General features: G+C 44.0%; 1 protein-coding gene across 1 annotated transcript in view; it reads right to left on the reverse strand.

The window, feature by feature from the left end:
• The window catches only part of mRpS22 (mitochondrial ribosomal protein S22), a 29,092-nt gene that overhangs the window by 2,997 nt on the left and 12,172 nt on the right, over positions 1–13,923 (reverse strand). The window contains exons 5-7 of the mRNA XM_084599577.1: positions 12,404–12,487; positions 4,541–4,686; positions 1,743–1,845 (exon numbers count right to left, since the gene is read on the reverse strand). Coding sequence (XP_084455703.1) covers positions 1,743–1,845; positions 4,541–4,686; positions 12,404–12,487 — 333 coding nt within the window. The remainder of the gene's footprint in view (positions 1–1,742; positions 1,846–4,540; positions 4,687–12,403; positions 12,488–13,923) is intronic.

Here is a 13,923-nt window from a genome sequence, read left to right on the forward strand (position 1 = left end):
CCGTCAGTTCGCGAGCGCCACTTATTTGCTCCGGCCAGAGCATGAGTATTCGAAACGCAAAGCAGGAACGCGTGCTCTCCGCCGGATTCGAGTGCTCTGTCACGAAGTGTGCGAGCCGCTCTGGTTCTGTGATTGGAATTCACCATAAGCCTAGTCATGACCTCTGGCTATGCTGAGCATTATGAGCACTTCCACACAAATGGGCCAAGTAGCGGTGCTGAACCATTCATTTAGTTCATTCTGATCACTGCAGCATAATATGCAGCGTCAATGTGGCCCCCGTTTTTTTGAGCAGTCAGTGAAGAATACGACAGCGAGTCTTATTTAATCCTCATGCCAATTACTTGAGTACTGAAAAACTTCAGAACATATTAAATTCAGTGTGAATAATTTTCATACACTATTGGACTCCCAAAATACAGTACAGGTTATAATAAAATTGTAAAATGTTTGCAAATTTTCTTTACATCGAGGTTTTCAATATATCCTGTCTTCACGTGAAGATTTGAAAGGACACTGCAGGAGAAAAGCAGACAAGGAATTGGGGAACCATCCTGAAAATGTTTACAGCAAATCAGAATTATTCGAGGTTATAGACAGTGGAACATTTCATGATCACACTGAGGGCGCAGCGCGACTGCAGCCTCGGTCGCGGCTCGCGCAATGCGCCTACTAAGGGGTGCTGGGTTTTGGCCTATGAGGGAGTGGGGAAGAGCACACGCATTTGCACTGCTGCCAAGCGAGGAGGCGCCTGCATCTTGACGCATGTTCCTGCTCATCCAACACCATTGCACCAGCCATGGCCGGACTCGAGCGGTGCTGGCCGGCCATGCCCCAGGAAGCCGACTCTGCCTTGAGTCGCTGGCTGGCTCCGCTGTTCCCGCTTCAGACGAGCGGGAGCCTGCAAGCAACTGTGTGGCAGCGATGGGCGCACATTGCTCTCCAGTGTCCTTTTTCCTTGGTTCTGTTATTTTTCGCTGCTTTTAAGCATGAACTACTGTAAGGCTACGTTCCAGAAGCGTAAGAAGGGGAGACTGCTGCATTTGCCATGTAGGTGCGCCGTAAGCACTGAAACATGGCATGTTGTATCAACTGTAGTCGCTTGCTGCTATTATAAACATGCCTCTCATGTCAGTTCGTGTTTTATCATCCTGAAACTTACGGGGTTCTGCCAAATTTCCAGTAATTCAGCACTAGCTAAGAGACAGTCGACGCTGCGAATTCGTTACATCAAGGTCAACCGCCGCAACATGTTCGTTACATGGAAGTTTCAAATACACGCACTTCAATGGGTGCAATTGAAAAACTTTGTGATATTGAGGAATTCGCTACATGGAGGTATAACTGCATCTGATATGTTTTAATAATCAAATACGTGAATGTTCGATTCACTATTCGAAATCTTCGTATATCTTCCACACCCCTATGAAAAAGGCTAGCATCCACTGGCCTATGCGACCACTAAGAAGCCCTGCGAGGTTCCATTCAGACACCTGCTGCACAACACCAAGTAGGCGTGCCGCTGCAGCAAATGCCTTTAAGAACCATATTACTTGGCTCTACTTTTGCTTGCCGGAAGTAAGCCACTAGGGTGCTCAGTTCAGCTGAGCAGTCTTTCACTAATGAAGGCATTTCTTTGAAAGGTGGCCCTCTGCAGTCATCGAAGTGGTCTGCCAGAATCATGAGCAGCATGAAACAAGACGAAAGGCGAGAAACTCAAAGGTAGCAATGGTTTCTTGTACCTTGACAAGTTCAATGTTGTCTGTATTCTCATCCACCTGTGCACTGTCACTTGGAGGGTGTATGTGGTAGAAGAGCCTCAGCAAGTGGCCAGTGTCTTCGATCCTGCATTTCAAAAGAGGTTGTGCTGTTTTTATTAAGACAGGTACACACAAAGAAACGGGTAATAGATTGTTGTCACCCTCTCAAGAATGAGGCAAGAAAGTGACAGCTGAAGGCATACCCTGCTGTTCCCTATGGCTAGGCCACACCTAGCCAGGTAACCATTGTGCTTTTGGTGGACACTCATTACAACTAGTTAAGACATTCAGTAAATCAAGGCCTTAACATTAGAGCCACCACTTCGAAAATAGGCTAATCGTTGGTATGTCACATTGTGACCACCACCTCCTACAGGTGGTAGTACTACATGGCCACTTGATAAGATTGGCAGGTGGCAAAGGGATGAGCGAAAATCCCATCCCTCTACTTGTAGGGGATAGGCTCGAAGGTGGTTTCCATGGAAAGAACAACTCCCTCATGACACTGGATATAAATGACTCTACAAAAATAAAAATCTGTAATAACAGACGACTCTGCAAAAATAAAGATTACAAAGAACGATAGCAAAATTCAGTGAAACTTATATGAGCAAACAAGTACAAGCAGGGTATATATTAGCAAATATGAAGAGAAGCAATTAACCACACTAATGCCAATGCACTGCCATTTCATAATGATAATTAAATGCCCCCATAACTTTTGAAAGCTAATGCATTTGCACTGTTTAATAGACTTCAGAAGATAAATGTTGTTACATGGGTATCGTGCCCAGACAATTCTGCTAGTCACTGATGTTCTTGTCACAAGATAACCAAAACTAGTTCTCCAGTTCCCATAAGGAAGTTTACATCACAGGGAGACCATTGCAACACTGTCATGGCAATGCACATTGATTCGTTTTGCTTTCCGAGTGCTGTTTTAAATCGGGTGGCCCAGGACTCACACACACAAAGCAAAGGGTGTGTACATGGACAGGACAAGGCACTGTTTTGCCATTAGGCAACAGAGCATACTGGGCACTAAAATAGTAAACAAAGGAAAAAACTTTGCAATTAGAAAAATGGCAACAGCTGTAAAATGGATAACAGACCTCACTTCTTCAGTGCATTATTTATGCTGTAGATAAGCCTGCCTGGCAGCACCAATGTTGAACTTGCCTTTACTCTGGCCAATAGCTAAAGACAGGACATAAAACTATAGTGACATACAATGATTCAGTGCAGTGAGGTAACTAGGCATAAAAGGACATTGACCACAAAGGACATGAAAAAAAGGAGACAATGGGAAGTACCTGAGCCCCTAAGGAAGAAAATCTGATAGGTGTAGCTCAGGGATTTTTAAATTGGGTTTCATACAACCCAAAAGTTCCTCAAAGCACTTTTGGTGTTCACCAAATTCCTCAATCTGTGCACACCTCAATTTCCACATTGCCTTTACCCACCTCCAGTTTGGCACTAATCACACTAATTCTTTACCTCAGACTGTTTCACTGGATAGCCGGCCACCCTTAACAAAAAGTGGGCTTTTTTTTTAAGGGCTACATACCTGCATGAGCCTTCTTACGCACTGGTTAAACTAGAAGGGATGGATGCCGGGACACACAGGATTTCTTGGCAAATTTTCAAAGCTGTAAGGTTTCTCTAAGGTTAGAGACATTGAGAACTGCTGTAACTGAAGTTGACAAGCATAATATGAAAAAAAAAAAAAAAGAAAAAGAAATGAAGCAGTAAGGCACATATTATGTTCACACTTGCCAACCTGGTGAGATCGAAAATTGGGAGATTTTTATTCGCGCCAACGAGGCAGAGGAGAGAAGTTAGACCGCATTCAAAGTTTAATGCTCTTCTGGGAGAGGGGAGCTGCACCAGCAGCACGCCACCACCGTCGAATATCCGGTGCCATGCCGAGGACCCCGCCATTGCAGACTAGAAGCACTTGATATACTAGAAATGACCACCAGGCTGTAGCCAGTCAAGATCGGCACAGTGCACACCTCTATACTTTTTTTTTTTATGTGGCTAGCCACAGCTACTTTGGCTTTGGCTGAAACTGGCCTTGATCAGATGCTTAGGTGATGATGCTGATGGTGACAGTGTGGCCGTTAATGGTGATGCTAGCGATTACAATATAGCTGCAGATTTCTCAGTGTCGGTTTTGCAAAATTCTTGCATGGGCAGAGGCCACTTATTGGTAGATTTAGGGCTGTGGTTGTACAATCGGAAAGTTCCGTGAGGGTTGGCAGGTATGTACGTTTGCACGACTGACTCAAATCTCAAATTTGCTCTAAATTTTATGCTCCTACTTTAGTTTCCATTGACTGTTGCCTGTATACACAACTAAACATTAATATAGAGTTACAGCTTTATAAATACAGTTACAAAAATATTCATGGATGTAAGTTAAACAGTCTGTTCTGAAGCCATAAGGTACATAAAGGCTGGCTGGTAAAAATGAGTTGAGAAGTGCCAAGAGCAGAAATGCTGAAATCACTATCATAGATGATTTTCTGCAATATTCAGACTACATAGCTGGATTCTATGCTCTAGCATTAAAATTATAAAGCAGCTAAACATGTAAGGAGCTGAAAATTTCAGCACTCCCCCAGTTCAGCAACATGTCTTCTGGTGTAACAGGCATTCACGAAAGAAATACATAGAAGAACAGTGAAGCTATAAAGCTAATTGAAAACATTCCTCATATGCACACACTGATACAAAAGGCATGTGTCAAGCAAGGTGCCAGAGTGGCAAGGACTCACATTTCCCGCTGCAGCATGTCAATGAGCAGGTTGTCTATCTTCACCACAACAGCCAAATAGAAGGCCATGGGGCCAAAATGACGCGTGGACCGCAGCTCATGGAAGTTACGCTTGGCATCGATGTGGTCATAAGTAGCGTGTGTTACCTGAATGGAAAACGAAGATGTTAAGAGAAAAATGTCAATGTCCAACTTACCTTCACAGCTGTCTTTAACTTGCATCATTAGAAAGCACAGCTCAAAACACTTTTTTCTGTCTTTAGGCACAAACAAGAGAGCAGCAGCACTCAGTGAATATTTCTTCAGCATCAAGCTTTTGCACACAATAATTCAAGAAATCTTTACAATGTACTGTGTCGATTTTATATGCAATGCCGTCATTGTGTGTTGTGTTGGACTACATGCACAAAAGCACTCTTGCCCCTCATGATGAACAGCCTTATTAGAAAAAGGGGCTTGCTATTCAAAGTGATGCATAAGCTTAACGTTTAACAACTTGCCTTACTCAACTCCCACTACTCCACTACATCTTGTCACCCATAGCCTCCATAGCCTCCACAGACATAACTATGCATAGCTAACCCAGGATTCTCGGCCTGGACTCGAAGTTATCATGTATGGGAAGGAAAGCTCGGCTCAAAATGTGTGCCTGCTTCTTCACTTCTCTTGCTTTATTCAGGCACTTTATGCATGCCACAATAAGGCCTGTTTCTGGAAGGGTGGAAGCCGCATTCCTTTCAAGTACGGTAGACTCGCGATAATTCAAACTCTGATAATTCGTACTTTCGGTCAATTCAAACAAAGATCAAATTTTTGGTTGGTTCGTCATGTTTTTATTGTATTTCAACACCGCTTAATTCAAACACCGCAATTCGGTTAACTCATACTTTTTGCTTGTCCATACCGGAAAATTATCGGCTATCGTTCCCGCCACTGGAAAAAAATCAGTTCTTATAACACTACAACAGTGGAAAATGTGAAAATAAGTGCACTATGACTTAAAAAAGAAAAGAAAGCGAAGAAGAGCCTAACGAACAAACGTTCGAAACAAAACAAAAGCCTCCCGAAGGGCGCTGCTCAACTTTTTGTGGCTTGCTAGCCAGTTCAATGGAGAAAATTCGAAATTAGAACAACACTTAACCCTCAAAACTTGTGGAAAAGATGACTGTCCGCCTGCGCTTGTCAAAATTCTCAAAACTGCAGGAGAGAGAAAAAAAAAAAAGGGATGTGAAAGTGACGCGAGTAGCGTCGGCCAACTGCGAATCACGTGGTCGCTCGTGCTTTTCTTTTCCTGGTCGGTTGCCCGAGTCAGTAGCACCATGTCTCCGCGAGGGAAGTATCGGACGCTCTCTGTGGAAGAAAAATTGGCAGCCATAGAAGAAGTTGAGGCTGGAACGAAGAAGACTGCTGTGGCATTGAAGTATGGGATAACGAAAAGTATGCTGACAATGATTGTGAAAGCGAAAGACAAGCTGCGAAACAACGCAAGTCGCTTCGCTCCTGATAGAAAAAGGCTTAGGAAGGCGGCGGATCCGGAGCTTGAGAAGGTGGTTCTCCTTTGGCTTAAGCGCGCTCAGAGCTCCAATCTACCAGTAAGTGGGCCGATATTGCGAGAGAAGGTCGAAGAACTGTCTGTGCGCTTTGGAATTGACGATTTCAAGTGTAGTGATGGATGGGTGTCGCGATTCAAGGAGCGACATGGCCTCGCTTTCAGAATTGTAAGTGGAGTAGCGGCAGCAGTGAATGAGGTGGTTACTACCGACTGGCAGCAGACGCATCTTTAGAGCCTACTGCTTGAATACTCCCCGGCTGATATTTATAATTCTGATGAAATGGGACTATTCAAGTGCCTGCCCCAGCAAACATTGTGTCCCAAGGGGGAACGTTGTACCGGCGATAAACTGAGCAAGGAGCGACTCACAATCATGGTTTGTGCCAATATGGATGGTAGCCACAAGCCCGAACTTTTCGTTGTGGGCAGATCAAAGCATCAGAGGTGCTTTAAAGGCTTCTGAACTCTACCCGTTTCATATGCAGCAAATTCATGTGCGTGGATGACACAATCTTAGTTTGAAGAGTGGCTGCGGAAACTTGACGTGGTGTTTGAGCGTGATAAAAGAAATGTGCTGATGATTGTTGACAACTGTCCTGCTCACGGTGATGTGGAGGGCCTGGAGGCAATTCGTCTTGAATTCCTCCCTCCAAACACAACTGCTGTTCTCCAGCCCCTGGATCAGGGGGTGATCAAATGTCTGAAGACAAACTACAGTAAGCTACTCCTTAAGAGGATGCTAATATGCGTGGACAATTCCATGTTGTACAGCATAACATTACTGTCGTCGGTGGGAATGCTAGCTGATGCACGGAGTGCAGTAACGCCAGCAACGATATGAAACTGCTTCCAGCATGCCTTCCGCATACCAGGCCACAGCAGTGATACTTTGACTGACTGCGCTCAAAATGAAAATGAAGACTACCTCCAAATGGAAAGCGATGATGCAGGGCTAGTGCTTTCTGCCCTCCAAGCACGCAAAATAGCTGCTGACTTCAGTGAATTTGCAGCTGCTGACGATAACCTCTGCATGTGCAGGGAAGACACTCTGGACGACTTGGTAGCTGAGGTGCTGCCAGCACAGTAGAGCAGCGAAAGTGAAGAGGAGGAATCAGAAGAGCAATCCTCTGTGACAGCAGCACAAGCCTTCAACTACCTTGCCGGGGTCCGGAAATTTCAGACTGCAGCAGAGAATTCTGAAAAAGAACTGGCTGCTCTTACTGGAATAGAGAACTTTGTTCTGAATGCACATGTAAAAAAGAAGCAATCAACAATTCGTGATTTCTTCAAACGGTCTAGTCAGCCATAGATTTCCAATAAACTTGTTCTGAATCCTTCACCTCTGCTGTTTTTATTGTGTGATAAAAGAGTAGAGGTGCTTAAAATGTGATTTAAGTGGATACTTAATTAGTATAATGTGCACTGTAATCTTGCTCAGAGTCATATATGCGAGAACTTCCGATAATTCAAACTTCTGATAATTAAAACAAAATCCTGGGGTCCCTTCAAGTTTGAATTAATGAGGGTCTACTGTAGGTTGTGCCAGCAACCATTGTGAACATTTCCACTATGCGGGCATGACAACTAGGCAGCTGAACAGAGCGCACCTTATCAACTAGTAGTACTATTATTTCACATATATTTGCTAACTTTGCCATTGAACTTCTAAAAGTTTAAATGCAGAGTACTCTTTTGCTTTTTTTTTTTCTGATTTCGCCTGAAAGCTATGAAATGCAGCTGCATGGCTAACATCAGGCACACACTGACAAGAGAAGACTGATCTGGCCTCACCCCACCAACCTACAGCCACCCTGGCTAGCCTAGTTGATAGAGAAAGGCAGAAGTGCAGGCTAAACCTCTGAGCCTGACTGCAGTAGAACTATGATCATAAAATGAACTTGAATTATTTTTTTTAGCACGCAGACAAACACTGTGTTTACAAGCATACAAACATAGCGTGTGCTTACAAATGTCAAAGGAGGCTAAGGGCATCAACCACACTGTTGTCTGCCATGGTGCAAGGTTTTGTTTGTCCACTCATCATGCTATTTCAGAATTCCTTTTCTTGTAGAGCTATCTAGTTTGAACGGCTGTATTATTGAGCAAATGTATTGAACATGCATGGCAGCACGTCACACTCAGTGAAAGCTTTGTGTGATTAAGAGAAATAAATATGCAGTCTGATAAAGCAACTTTTGCGGTACATCCAGCTTCACAAGATGCCTTTATTGTTATGATTTATAAAGACAGCTTTGAAATTAGACTGCATACTATGCCATGCTCTTCTTCAAAGCAGCCATCAACTAGTGAATGTCTGCCTACAAAAGTACACTGTGAAACAAGGAATTTTTTCAGCTTATCTGACATGTTTCCATAGAGAGTAATCCCACTTGCAACTCCCAGCTAGGGGCGATGCCTATACGTGCATATTGGAATGTTTTAAATTATATGTCACCTCTGAAATGACATCTCATACTTTCGAATATATTCTACTATAATGTACAGTAAAACTTTGTTGATGCTTTTTAAACAAAAATGCAGAAAAGAAAACATATTATCTAGGAATATGTATGATCCGAACTGCCTGATTTTGAAAAATTTAACTGCTGAACGAGCTACAAAGGCATTTAGAATTAAAACTTTCACTGCACAAAAGTGTATATATTAGAATTTTTAGACATCCAGTATGCAGAATTTTCACTGAATTCTGTCCATATTTGCATTGTCCTAAGCACGGAAGAGATTTAGTAACAAATCCAGTTCGCAGAAGATAACGATGAGTCCGGATCGCTTCCTCGGTTGTTTCTAGATGCTTCGTCCCCTTAGACCAGTAACATGCAAATCCATCGTGACTGCTTACAGTTGCCACATTTTTGCTCATGCTGCGTCTCTGACCCGGCCCGCTCGTATGCAAGTGAACAGTTGTTACCAAATGGTTCACTCCCATGGCATTAAGGCACTACAAAGAAGGCACCGCGTTGCTCCTCATGAAGTCATGTTTCCACGGGAACGGCGCGCCTTGTATGTTGACTTGCTGGCTTTCTTTGATGCTTCACCCCTTTGCACAATAGCACTGTACTGGTTAAGAAGGTCGCAGGGGTCAAGTGAATGCAGCTAGCACAGAACCGGGTTAATTGGAGAAATATGGGAGAAGCCTTCGCTCTGCAGTGAGTATAGTCAGGCTGATGATGATGATGATAACTGCAGGAAAGCAACTGTGGCTATGAGCTCTGCTTTCATGTTGCTAGCACTCGTTAAAAAATGCCGGTCGATCATAAAACATATTAGTATACTGTTACAGACGAGGAAGAAGCAGGCAGTGGCGCGGGCAGTGGCACGCCCGCGCTAGGCCTGCGAACATTTCATTAAACGTCATCTCACGGTCATCGAACATCATCTCTCTGTTCTTTGTTTTCATCAGCTTGTCACCCCGTAATATTTGGTTGGAGGTCCTGGGTATGTCATCACCACTTGTTACCCTGGCTCAGCTTCGGCGCCCTGTGTCTGCTTGCGCTGTCAGCAGCAGGTTCCATAGAGCGCATTGCTTGGCTGTTCCCAAGCCTGCCGGACCCAACCCAACCTTGCCGTTCCTCCGCCTCGTCCCCCGCCTTGACCATAAGACACGACAAAGGAGAGCCCAAATTCTCTGAAGACCTCTGGCACTGCATAGTTATACACAAACACAACACACACACAAGAGATTAAAGCAAGACTTTCACACCGTCGTCTAGCCAACTAGCCCACTCGCAAGTACTACTGAGAGACCGAATGATCAACTGACCACCCACATGACCACAGAACACTACAAGAGACCCGACTGACCAGAAGACCCCATCGACCCAAGACGATACCACATACGCAGACATGTGGTGTCTCCCACCCATGCTATGCGGCGTGTGCCTGGGCCATCGAATCCGGGTAACCTGTGGCCCAAAAGCTTTCTGGCCCAGCGGCGTGTGCCTGGGCCATCGAATCCGGGTAACCTGTGGCCCAAAAGCTTTCTGGCCCAGCGGCGTGTGCCTGGGCCATCGAATCCGGGTAACCTGTGGCCCAAAAGCATTCTGGCCCAGGCTTCATCTGAGAATGATCACGGCGGCAAGCCGTTGTCTTCTTTCTTCTTCCTCTTCCTCAGCGATCCAGTCACACCCATCGTCATGCCATGGACTCATCAACATCGACAAACTTCCTCGTCCACGATCGGGACGATCGCTCGGTGGCCCCGGGTAATGTTACGGACGAGGAAGCGGGCAATGGCGCGGACAGGCGCACTCATGCTAGGCACGAGTACATTTCATTAAAGGGAAGCTGAAATGCTTTTTCGACAATTTCTCGAGATGCATGCATTAGAATATATGAAGTTGTAGATTAAGCTCATGAAATGGTTTCACACTACCATATAAAGTTATGGCGTAACTTACTATTAAATTTGTGACAATTCTCAGGCTTTCTCCTTAGAGCATTGCAGCAGTGTGGCGAAACTAGACAATGACGTCATTGTGGATGACATTTTGAGTTTCAACACCTTTCTTCCAATTCTTTCTGCGAGTCATCCAATGCCGCCAAATGACGCCTCACGACCTTTACCTTCGTTGGCGCTGGTCTTCCTTCTCAGAGCCAACGTTTATGCGTTGAAAATGCATCATCTCTAGAGATGACGTCATCACTGGTGTCCCCACTTGTCACCATGTACTGCAGAGAAGACTGAATGTGAAAATAGCTTTATTTAGCGATTACGTCGTGAATTTAAACGCTAGCGCAAAACGGCTTGGCACGAAATAACCTTAGCCTTCACACATTCGACTCCTTTAATTTAGTTGAGTTCTAAGATCTCTTCAGTTTCCCTTTAAGCGTTATCTTACGGTCATCGATCATCATCTCTTTGCTATCTGTTTTCATCGGCTTGCCGGGAGATGCTTTACTGCCTGCAATTTTGAGTGTATGAAACGGAAAATCGTTTCTTCAAAAACAAGAGATGTTATAAGTGCACTGTGAAGTCAGAAAACTGCCACGGAAGCTTCTGTTTACATGTATTCCTATTTCATTAACCCAGCTTCTATTTCCAGCTCATGACAGCAACCCTACTACATCTTTCTTATGTCGCAGGATGGTTGGTGTTGGTCTATACCAATCAAGTACATAATTTCACAGTCCTTCAGAAAGAAAAGGATTTCGCTGACATATTACATACTGAAGAGAAATTTCCCATGCCAGAAGGGTTTGTCCTCTACAAATGACATGATACCGAATAAATATTGACCAGCTTAGAATTCCTAGCAAACTTCTGTTCTTCAATTTCTTTGTAGGCCATACTGCTTTCCACTTTTCAATATTTATTACTATTTCATATTGACAAGAGTGATGCCACTCGCACAACCTCAGACAAATTAAAGAGCAGAAACAAAAACAGAAAATTCTACAGCGCACTTTGGACCACTGAAGTGCGATGAGACGAAAGCGTCTATTGCGCAGTGGTTCGAAGCTCTCCACTATGGCACCTCTTTCTCTCTTTTTTCAATCCCACCTTTCTCCTTTTCCTGACGGCTGCCCTTGGAGAATTGTGACAGATATGGTGCCTTTTCTTTCCTGCAAACTAATTTGGAATGCTGCTGATGCCTGCTGTACTACGTCTGCTTCTGTATGCTGCGTGGTGCGGCGTTTGAAGAAGCGCCAAATAAAAAATGCCGTACGGACACCTGGATCGGACGCCCAATAGGGTCAGCTTCATATATGCGTGAATCGCCTGGTGACATCATGACTGGATGCGACGTCGCCATGACAGTTCCAGTTATTAGACATGGCCGGATGTAATGTCATGACGACGTCACATCCGGTCATGATGTCACCAGGTGATGACAACATAGCCAGTCATCTGTCATAATCATCACTGTCACTAACTACCACTAACTATCATTATCGGTCACTATCTACCACTGACTAGCGGTGGCGGTCTTCATGGCAACCGCACTGGCATGATGCTAGACAAGGAGAACTAAGATACATTTCTCACGTGCTTGGCATGGCTAAGTCAGGATGATTGACAGCTATAGTGGGAGAGGACGCCGGACATGAGTATGAGGCATCAAAGGCTTTGGCCTTAAAAAGCTTAGTTCAGTACTGATGACAGCTTTTGCTGGCCACTTTCAGCTTGCACCACCATCTGCAAACCTCTACAAAGTGGCCACTAATACTAGCCACAATTTGAAGCAGAGTATCCAAACTGGTATGACAAAGAGCTCTAAGTGCAGAAATTAAGTGAGAACTTTGCAGGTTTCGGCATGTGCACAAGTACCCCCTCCAGTGGTGCTGGCTCACCCTGATGTAATGAGCATCGTCTGGCTCAAACTGGATGCATGCTCTGTCCAGCACAAACTTGTACCACTGCTTGTCCAAGACATCCTGAAAAACAAAGTGAACCATTCACAAATACAACACCAAAGAGAATGACTACAGAAAAGAATGGCATGACAATGAAACTGAGTACACAAACAGTGTTGTACACAGAGCGCTTGCGTCATAATCACTGTCTTCTCTGCCGTGTTATAGTCTCTTTTTGCACTCGTTCACCATGAACACCCACCAACTAGCCCAACTTCACACGTTAACACCAATAGTGGCTTACACCAGCTACGCATTTGGAATGCAGAGCAACCTCATCCCACAACTATTCTCATTATGTTCTATGATATAGGGATAGTAAGTACAGCTGCAAGAATTTTATGAAGCATTGAGAACATGCCTGTTCTGAAATATTTAACTTTTCTTCTCTTTCATGAGCCAATACCTGAGTGCGGAGTTTAATTCTAGGTTTAAATTTCTAATAGATGCTCTTCATGTCCTACAATCATGAGATTAAAGTTTGTGTACTGCATTAAACAATTTTCATGACTTCACAATTTCGAAATTCCATTTCATAGTTTTGAAACAGTATTCAAGGGTGGAACTGAGAATATATGCCTTGAAGCAGCATTTGCAGCAGGTAAAACAGTGCCTTTGATCAGATCCTTAGAAGGTAAAGCAGTCCTGAACCAGGAAGGAAGCAACAGAAGTGACTGTTTTGAGCAACTGAACAGAAGATAACACACATTCTGTAGATGCTATCGACCACCAGCAAGATGCCAGTTGAACATAGAAGTGAGAAATGTAGCAGTTGAACTACTGAGTTCATGCAAAATAGCTTGACAGTTATAAAATGTATCTCCAACAAGTACCTTTAAGTACAGCATGTATAGCAAGTAGGCTATTTAATAGAACTTCTTGTTGGGCGAGTTGGTGCATGCTATTGTAGAAACAAGTTGCGCACAGAAGGACACACAAGGAAAAATAAACACAGGTAGGCAGAAAGAGCGCAAACAAAGGTAGGCGCTCTTTCTGCCTACCTGTGTTTATTTTTCCTGTGTGTGTCCTTCTGTGCGCAACTTGTTTCTACAATAGGCTATTTAATGCTGGCAAAAAATACCTTAGTAGTCAAGCTGCCTGCCATACTTATCTGTATGCCAAACCAAGTAGGTTGCGATGACAGACCGTGAGTCCACTGTGATTTCAAGGATGACTACAAAGACTTGTGTGCACCGTCATTGCTACTGCTGCTCAAAAAGGTACAGAAAACATTTTTCAAGCAGAAGTGTTGCCACTAATTGCATGCGTTTGTATTGTTTAATAAACCATCTAGATAAATAAACAATACAAACGCATGCAATTAGTGGCAACACTTCTGCTTGAAAAATGTTTTCTGTACCTTTTTGAGCAGCAGTAGCAATGACGGTGCACACAAGTCTTTGTAGTCATCCTTGAAATCACAGTGGACTCACGGTCTGTCATCGCAACCTACTTGG

The sequence above is a fragment of the Amblyomma maculatum genome, chromosome 3 (genome assembly GCF_055883805.1).
Source record: "Amblyomma maculatum isolate TAMU_Amacu chromosome 3, ASM5588380v1, whole genome shotgun sequence".
NCBI classification, from domain to species: domain Eukaryota; kingdom Metazoa; phylum Arthropoda; class Arachnida; order Ixodida; family Ixodidae; genus Amblyomma; species Amblyomma maculatum.